Source organism: Egretta garzetta, unplaced genomic scaffold, assembly GCF_000687185.1.
Source record: "Egretta garzetta isolate BGI_Z169 unplaced genomic scaffold, ASM68718v1 scaffold230, whole genome shotgun sequence".
In the NCBI taxonomy this organism is placed as follows: domain Eukaryota; kingdom Metazoa; phylum Chordata; class Aves; order Pelecaniformes; family Ardeidae; genus Egretta; species Egretta garzetta.
The window spans coordinates 613,725-623,620 of record NW_009258281.1 but is presented as its reverse complement, the minus strand read 5'-3'; the positions used below and the strand labels follow the sequence as shown (position 1 = coordinate 623,620).

Here is a 9,896-nt window from a genome sequence, read left to right as displayed (position 1 = left end):
CCGACGGCCGCCCGCCCGACCTAACCCCCCCCCCAAGCATGACGTTATATGGTATGGAATAGCTCTTTGGTCAGTTTGTGCTAGCTGTGCTGTACTCCCAGCTTGTTATGCACCTGGGCAAGCAGGAGAAGCTCAAAAAGTCCTTGAGTAATCTGAGCACTACTTGGCAACAGCTGAAAACATCAGTGTGTTATCAACATTCTTCTGGTACTAAATCCAAAACACAGCACTATGCTAGCTACTATGAAGAAATTAGCTCTATCCCAGCTGAAACCAGGACACCCAGACTGTTTGATCTGTCTGGTGTTCTATTCACAGCTTCATCATCATCTAAACTGTATGACAATTTGAAATAAAAAAACCCCAAACAAACAAAAAAAAAACCAAACCAAAACCTCCCAAACCAAACCTCCCATAGATTCTGCAGACTGAAAATAAACAGTGGCTTTCTCTGTGGAGTAAGGTGGAGATCTGTTAGTTGCCTGCTGCTTTGGTTTAAAGCAGGTTAGAAATGCAGTGTTTCTGTAATGTGTAGCAGCTGACATTGTAGACTAAGTGATTTTTTTTTTTTTTTTTTTTTTGGCCAGCGGTAATTATCAACAACCTTGTAAGCAAAAGGAAGGAATGAATAAGTAAAGATTCTCTAAGTGATTTAGATTCATGCCGGTTGTTATTTACAAGCATTCTAGATAAAAGGCTTAATGTTAGGTTGCAGAGGTCCACAGTACATGAGACTATAACAACATAAACAATTTGCATGTTATTATATAGGTTCTAGAAAAATCCTCTTTCTCTGATCTGATTAAAGACTCTGTCTTGAAAAGGATTATGTATGTTTTTAAGTTAATATGCTGTGAAATCATCAGGACTCCCAGCAGTGCATAATTCAAGAATGTGCACGTATCTTCAAAGGAGTGAGACCTAAATAAAACACATGGAGATCAACAGGATGGTTTTGAAATTTTCTAAGATTTGATGCATGGCCAGACTTTGTTGCTAAGAAGAAAATGATTTGAGACTGGCCCAGCATGTACATAATCAGATCTAATGCGGTAAAACCTAGGTAGGTTACAACACTCAGTTAATACATATTAGTCCACACAGAGTGGATAAACAGAAAGTGATCAAAGACAGAGCATCACAAAATGGGCTTTATTAATTTATCACTACAACTGTGTCTATATCTGTGAGTTATAATGATGTGCTTAGTACGGTTATTTGTGCAGGCATTGTATGTTCTGCGGAGTGTTCGTTTTCTGAAGTTGTTTTTTGTTGAGAGGAGAGCTGGTTTTGCAAGTTAGAAAGTGTGAATTTATTCCACTTCTTCACAAGAATAAATATGTTTGCTACTGCTATACAGCTAAGATTGAAGATTTTGTGTGCATGGTGAATAGAATAAGTAAATTAGCTAACACTGTAAAGTATGGAGTCCTTTGGCCTTTTAGAGATACAGGTTTAAGTTTCTGGAAGGCTATTTTCTAATTATTTTCTAAGGTGTACAAAGATCTGCTGGGCAGTCTAGAAGGTTAACTTTAGGTATGTTGTGATCCTAGCAAGTTTTCTCCCTCCAAAGTCCTGAGTCACAGGAGCTTGGGAAGCAGCCAGAAAATTCACTAGACAGGATAGAGATTTTTAAGCATTGCTGTGAGTGAGATCTATCACTGACTTCCAGACGGGCATTTACATAAATGAAACAAAACATATGAGCTTTGTGCTATGAGTATTTTCCCCTACTTAAGATCTTTTTGTGGTTTTTTTTCTTTATCCTTTTTTTTGTTTGTTTTAGCTCTTATTTTCTCTTTTGAAAGCCTTTTCCCCTCTTCCATTTTGTCATGAAAAGATAAATTTTAAGACCTCAAACAGGAATGCAAAGCTTTTCAGTTACACTACCTTTGCATAATAAACCCCTGAATTAAATGTCAGGGTTATAATTATTGCTGAAATATGCTGGCAGGTGAGACTGGGTAACTCAAGCCAAGATAAAAAGGTGGTAGAAATAACTATATTAGAGATGTGGTTCAAAGAAGGCATATTATGAGAAGTTGTAGTGGGCAAAATTATTGATTAGGGTTTTGTGATGTGTTTAGTTTTTCATTTATTGGCGGGGTTAATCTTGGCCAAGGGCCAAACACCCACCCAGCTGCTCACTCACTGCCCCTCCTCAGCAGGGCAGGAGGAGAAAACAGGCTGAGAAAGCACATGGCTCGAGATAAAGACCAATTGCTGTCGCGGGCAAAACAGACTCGACTTGGGGAAAACTAATTTCATTTATTGCCAATTGAAATAGACTTGGGTAGTGAGAAACAACGAAAAACATGAAAGCAGCACTTCCCCCCCGCCCCATTTCCGGCTCCACTTCACTCCTTCGATGCAGACCCTCTGAGCCTTCCATGAGTTTCTCTCTGCTGCTTCTTCCTCCTCACACTTTTAACCTGCTCCAGTGTGGGCTCTCCCCATGGCTGCAGTCCTTCAGGAAAAGTCCGTACCGGTGTGGGCTCTCCATGGGCCATAATTCCTGTCAAGATGATCTGCTCCAGCATGGGCTCTCTGCAGGCTGCAGGCGATAACCTGCTCCAGCACCACGGAGCCCCTCCCTCCCGCTTCTCTGACCTTGGTGTTTCTCACTGGTTCTGTTCCCTCCTCCTCTCTCTGTCCAGCATTTTCTGCCCTTTCTTTAATATGTTTTCCCAGAAGCGCCACCAGTGTCGCTGATGAGCTCTGCCATATCCCCCAGTGGGGCCATTGTGGAGCCAATGTGAACCACCTGAGGCTGGCTGGGCCCGGTGCGGGACAGCCTCCACCTCTCCTGACAGAAGCCTGTGCTGCAGCCACCCCTGCTGCCAGCACCTCCCCATTTACACCCTGGACAAAATGCTTCTGTTAGCTTTTGCTTTTTCTCATTCTCACCCCCACGGCACTGTCATTACGTCAATAAGGAGGAAAATAAGAGAGAAGCCAAAAGTTGTTTGCAAACAAGGGGATTAACTGCATGTTTTCCTGCCTCTCCCTTTCTGCTCATAAACAGAAAGCATAAGGGGATTTTCTTGACTGCCAGCTATCGCCTTTTGGTCCATCATGAGGTAATAATCGGCCTTTCTGTTGACCTGAATTTTTTTGTGTCTTCTACTTCTTTATCTGTCATAATTTTAGAGATTGACCTTGATTATAGTTAGATCCTTGGAGCACGGTGGCAGAGGTGAGGAAGCAGTGCCCATCCTCCACACTTAGCAGCTGCACCCCGGGGGCTAACTGGGTTGGAGTAGGGGGGTACTGCCTCAAAAGCTCTTGTGAGCTCAGGAGGTCAAAAAATGTGGTGAGGTTGTGCCATCTGTCCATCTGTTGCTACAGAAACTGCTCCTAATGGTTTGGTTAACTTGTCTTGGGTCTCGGCGCAACTGGCTAGTCACTGGTAAAATTGGGACTGGAATAGTATTTTGGCTTTTACAAAGTCTTCAGATTTCTACGGCACAGTCCAGCAATGCAATTAAGTGTGTGCATGTGAACAATATCACTGATTTCAGCAGGGCTGTTGATATATGTTGATCATATTTAGGCACATTCTTGTGTTCTTGTCTGAGGCTGTAATCAGTAGCCATCCTCTCGAATTCAGTGCGTTTTACGTCCTTGCCTTCAAAACCTGCTCTGCTCTTCCATTCCGACACATCCAGAGAGCCTGATGGTAGAGGAAGAAATAGCTGCCATTTCCCAACAGTTTCCATTATAAAACTGAGTTTTTTCAGCCAGTTGTAACTTCACCAAAATGTAACTGCTCAGACTGAAATTTCTGAGTGTATCGTGCATAAGGCTGAATTTTTGTATAAAAAAAAATTAGCTGAAATGTTTCTGTGACCAAGGAAAATATGGGGGTTTTTTTAATCTTGGAGGAACTTTGCTGCTCTGATATTTTGGAGCAAGAAATGCAGCAGAAGAGCTTTCTGGTCTGAAAGCAGCTACTGGCATTAACAACAATCCTCTTTGCCAGTATCCGGAAATGCAAATAAATTTGATCAAATCATGAAGTTCTAAAAATTACTTATCGCAAGTAATATTCAGTACAATGCTGTATTAGAATTTGGCAGCTAAACACTGTCTATATTGAGAACATGCTTTTCTGTATAACTCCTATATGTGAAACCACAGAAAACTGGATTTTGTCCTTATTTCTTCTACAGAGCAATTGGGTGAGGCTGGATGAATCACTTAGAGTGCTAAGTTGGTCATTAATTTTGCATTCTTCATTCTCATAGTGCCTAATTTTGAGACTATTTAGGTTAGGATTTTATTTCCGGACTCCTCCTATTTGTACAATCTCCTGAGATCTGTAGGAAGCTAGTAAAAAAAAGGCTGAATATGTGGTGATTTTGTGAGATATTTTAGCCACCGAAATGATTTTTAAATTATAGGGGGTTTTGTATGTCTTACTGTCCTGCATCTGTGCAATTGGGTTTTACTGCTGTTATGCCTTAGCAGAGGTTTGAGGTGATCCTTTTATTGTTTTATAATTGCCCTTCTCATATAAGCACTGTCTGTTTTGTGCATCGAATGAACCGGGGCTCAGGAGGAATATTGCTACCTTAGGACTTGAAGGAACCTCAAGACACCAACCGGTCCATTCTCCTAACCATGACGGAAGTCGCCTACTTAGGTCACACACGATAGGTGTGCTGAGAGCTTTAAGAACAGGCTAATGGTGGCAGATAGCTATCAGTTCCAGTGTTTCAGAAACCTTAGGTCAGAAACCTCATTGCCAGAAAATTTTCCTTTGTATCTAATTGAAATCTCTCCTGCCTCGGTGCAATGTAGTTAGAGTTTGGGTTAAAACAAACACATAGTTAAGGTTACACAGACAGCTTTGGATTTAACAGTTTTTAACCTGAAAGTTGATTTTATATGTGTGAAATGATCAAATGTAGTACATACTCAGACTGAAAGTATTTTGCATCTGAAGATACCTTTTTTTTTTTTTTTAGTTTTATTTATGATTCAGTCAAAATAAATTAAAATAATAGATGATTGTTTTGAAAGCAAATTACTGGGAGCACTATATTTCTACCATGGCAAGTGCTGAAGAGATGAGAATGTCTTATAATGCCAGAATGAGTTGTGTAAACATGGGTATTTATATACTCAACAGCAGCAAATCTCTGAGAGATTTTTTTTTTTTTTTTTTTAACTTGGCTGAGTCTCCTCTGATCCCACTTCTATCCCAAAGAAGGAGGAGGAGAAAACTAATGTTCCTATCACACATGTTCCATTATTGATTTCCATTCCAATCTACCCAAAGTCTTCTGTGCTGGAAATAATTAGACCCTGTGAACAGAGATGAAGCAAAAATCTATACAATGCTGGATTGCCAGAAATAAAGACAAGGGTGCCTAATTAATGTTGCATATAGAACGCCTTTTGGATGAATGGGCTTCCCTTTCTCAGCAGCAGCTCAACAGTGGTTATGTCACAAATTTGCTGTTAATTAAATGGTGTTCACTGTGTGCCTGTAAAAATGGCATGAGGAAAAAAAAAACATTGGACAGCAGCAGCATTTTACAAGAGCTCTGCAATTAAAAGAAAAACCTGTGAAAAATAAACTTGTGGGCTTCATACTGACGGCAAGATATTTTCTTCTGTATTAAATTCACTTTATGGATTGTCTCAAAGCTCTTTCGTAACATCTAGTCACCGAAGAAGTTTGAGCAATTGAAAAGTTGGACTGGAAGTGTTTTGGGAGGGTTAAGGACAGGAAAAATGTTCCTGGGAGCTGAGGCATCTGTGGGCAGCTGCAGCCAAGCCAACGGGTAAGGGTTGTTGAGAAAGCAAGTCAGGACCTGGGGGAGACCAGGAGATTAACTTTTCTTTGAGTGAAAGGTAGACTGAAGGCAATTTAAGTTAGGCTGTGTAACACATCTTGGGAACTGAGAAGGCAGATATTTAGGAAGAATGTAAGAGAGGTAACTGATGAAAAGTCTTCACAACAGGCATGCACTCGCCTAATACAGAACTATCTGGAGGTTAAAAACTGGAGAGTATCTGAAATAGATTAAGAGAAAAAATGTAAGCTGTATCCATATGACACTGTTTTCTTGTTTCTTTCCTCCAAATAACACAACGATAAAGTTGTTCCCCAAACAGAAAAATCTAGTCTGTTAACTGGCACATAGACAGGCCTGCATTGGTGGTTAAGCTTCCTGCGTGTGGTGTCAGTGGTTTTGCAGTGGGCATCCCCTTCTCCCTCCCGGGTCTTGCTGAATCCATTTCTGTTTCTTTTTCCCTTGCCATTCCCCTGCTACATCCAGAGGAGCTTAGGAGCTTGTTGCTAGCCAGTAAATGATACTCCTGCTCTGGTCTCGCTTCTGTGCGGTACACAGCCAGGCGCATGCCGGTGAGGAAGGTCCTCTCTTTTAGAGGCTGAGAGAAGAGTGTGTGTGGTAGCCCTGGTGGATTTATCTTTATAGTTATTAGCCCCCTCAGTTTTCTGTGAAGCTGGTCTCCTTTTTAGCAGCCCCCAGAATAACAGTGCTACGTGCCTATGCATGCTGCAGAGAACAGCAATGGGATTTTTGGTGTGTCAGAGGTCTCTAATAGTAGAGGGCTTCTGAAAGAGTTGTTCTCATCCTGTAATTTACAGGCCACTGGCGTGCCTTCTTTCAGCCTTTAATTCTCTCCTTTTATCTTTATTCCCTCCTTGCTCTTGTAGATATCTGTTGTGGCCAATCTAAGTGATATGATTGCTCTCTGTGCATCTCTGGAGAATTTAAATAGCATCATTCCCTCCTTCTCTCTTCTCCCTGTAAATGCAAAGGAAGTTTCTCTTCTTTAGGCAAAGATATAAAACTTTTTTTTTTCCTCTTTAAGAAGCTAGAAAATTAGTAAAACCCAGACTCCTTCGTTGAACAGATAAGTTCAACTGATGAATCTATAGGAATCTTCCTAGACTGTGCCTTAAACTACAAGAATAGATGTGTTTTCAAATTAAAATCTAGCTGACATAAATGCAGTTTTAGCACGGATTTGATAGAGGGAATTATTTTTCCCAATACAGTAGAAGCTGTGGTTCTGGTTTAGGAATTCTACAAAATAATTCGAGTGCAGGGAAAAAGGATCTAGGAAAAAGGAGATTTTTATAATAGCATGCCTTCTAAGACCTCTCTTTTCTTCCCATTTGGCTGCTTAGCGTCATCTCTCTCTACTCTGGCTCTGTTTTAATAAAAGTGTTTTTCTCTGCAAGCTGTTGACTCTGATGCACAACTGAAATAGGTGAACACACAGGTTGTGAATCTGCTCCCCATCATTGCATTTTGATTCTGAACTCCATATTTAATCTATTTAAATAATCTGCTCCTGGGACTTAAGTCAACTCCTAGATACTTTTTTATGTTCAACAAATAGTAAAGCATTACAGTAATTTGAATCAAATAACCAAATCCATATGAAATACATGACTTGTTATCTTTCCAACAGATTTATTTTCTTCCCTGGATCCATTTTAAGCTGCACTGCAGTTGCCAAATAAAAAATAAACTGAGTTTTCAGTATAGGGATGTGATAAGTGTATGATTTCCATTACGTCCCAGTGTGCTACATAATAAAATATGAAAACATGTAACACATTTTGAGTATAGAATTGAAATGGATTTTCTGACCTAGTCCCAGCGAATAGGTGCTAAAGCAATGGCAAAGACTGTAGCTCCTGGACTGTAATTATCATTTGAGTTATTTCTCAGTGGTAAGAGACTTTAGACCTGTGGGCACAATTTAAAAAAAGAAAAAAAAAAAGCAGAGTCGTTTTGTCCTTTTTCTCTTTAGCCATCAGCAGCAGGCTGATGAGCCAATGCTTTTGAAGTTATTTAGGGTGTGGGAAAAAGCGAATCACATTGGTTCTGCTTGTTCATATGTTATCCGGTTGCATGTTTGTAAGAACATAATCTAACAAAGTATTTTAAAACATAGTTGAGTGTTTTAATCAACTGGAACTTCAAGAGAGTGTGAAAACAATTTTTGTTCTACAGAAGTCAGTCATGTTTTGTTGTTCCCTTCAGTAGCAGCAGAAACTCATCTACATAGCATATATTTTAAATTCTTATGAGTATAGAAAGCATCACTGCTTGTTCAGTCTCTTCAGAGTCCTCTGTAGCTGTTGCCCTGTGTTAAATGAATCTCACTACTGTCTATTTCACGTAAAATGGAACGTTACAGAATATAATCTTTCTGTCTTTTCTGTTGTAGCTTGGCTTTACATCCCCCAAAAGACACTGTAGTCACTGTCAGTGATGACCACCTCTGGAAAATGTGGGCTTTACCTGATGGGAACATCATCATGACAGGTGAAGGTCACACTGATTGGCTTTCGGGCTGCTGCTTCCATCCAAGGTTAGTGCAAACAGTCCCCTGAACCAGCTCTAATCCCTTCTGGGGAGTACTTGTTTGCTCTTTCTTTGTTCACTGGCCTGCTTTGATGACTTTCTATTCTCAGTGTAACCCTGTGCTCTCTGCTGAATTTCCAAACATGTAGATAAATGTTCCTCTGGCTTTCAGTGTGTTGACTTAAGATTGATTGCTTTCAGTATTTTGTGCATCTTAAACTTTGTCCACGTGCCAGTGCACGTAACAAGGAGTAATAAGCTTTTTAGGTCTTACTGTATTAATTTTCTCCATGTTCATGCACTATAACAAACATGGTTCCATTATTAATAATACAGAAAACTTGCTTTCTTGTAGTAGGCATTATTTGTCATATGACTAAGAGTATTTGAGTTTATCTAGAGAATAAGAATATGAGCTTTCCTCTCTTCTCTTTATAGAGATTTGAAGCTGAATTAATAAATGAAAGTGAACATTGAAAATAAGAAATAAATATTTGCATTACAAGGGTCATAGAAATAGGCCAAACATGAAGTAGATTTCTTGGTCATTCTGTTGAAAAATAGAGTGTCATTTTACTCTCTCGCTTTTAAAACTGAGGCTCTATATGTTAAAATTATTTTGCATCAGATTTGCAAGGCTGCAGTTGTAATAGAGTTTTTTACTGTTAGTATAATAAAGGTCTGCCAGGCTACTCACCTGAGGTTCACTTATAAAAAGAGCATTATTAAACCTCCAACCTTGTATTTTCATTGTATTTATTTTATGAAGCAATATTAGCTCTTTCCTTCATGAGAAGAAGTATCCTATTTAATTTCATGTTTCCTCCTGATTTCTGATATTGTAATGAGTTAGCAAATGCACACACAATCATCTAAACACAAGAAAATCCCCTCCCGGTTTTCAAAACCTCAAGAACATGGAGTAATGCTTTCTGGGATGGATTAAACATGCACATACTCTTTTCTTGCGTCTCTTTCTCCTGTGAAACATAGGCTTTTTCTTAAGATGTCTGTGTTTCACAATATTTGCTTTTGCGTGTGTATATCCTTAGAAATAAGTTTATATATTTAAAAGAAGAAAATAATATTTGACTAAAATAATTACATATAATACAGGAGGAGAGAAATGGAGGGCTCAGCTTCTTGTTTTAAGATGGTAGGAAAACTTTTCTATTACTGAATGACAGGTTGCACAGAGTTTGTGAGCTTGCTGGACGTCCTAAGTCTAACTTGCAGATAAACAGAATGCTGCCTTACCTCTTACCTGTTATGAATATAAAATTCATCACAGGGAAAGAAAGGGAAATACAATTAGAAGACCATGTTATCATTTATAAAGCTGCTGGGCATGCTAATCAGATTTCGATAATGCATTGTTACCATGACACCCACTGACTCAGAGACTCAAAACTATTTTCTCATTAGTCTTTGACCAGAATACAGTCCTTTCAATAGGCTTTCCTATTTCTCATTCAATTATTGAAATTAAAATGAGTTGAGGTACATGATTATTCCCTTGCAGTATAAATTGACTCCTGC

At 39.4% G+C, this 9,896-nt stretch overlaps 1 protein-coding gene across 1 annotated transcript in view; it reads left to right on the top strand.

The window, feature by feature from the left end:
* SPAG16 (sperm associated antigen 16) overlaps nt 1-9,896 on the top strand; it is a 416,421-nt gene that overhangs the window by 194,682 nt on the left and 211,843 nt on the right. Inside the window, 1 exon segment of the mRNA XM_035891998.1 lies at nt 8,221-8,364. Coding sequence (XP_035747891.1) covers nt 8,221-8,364 — 144 coding nt within the window.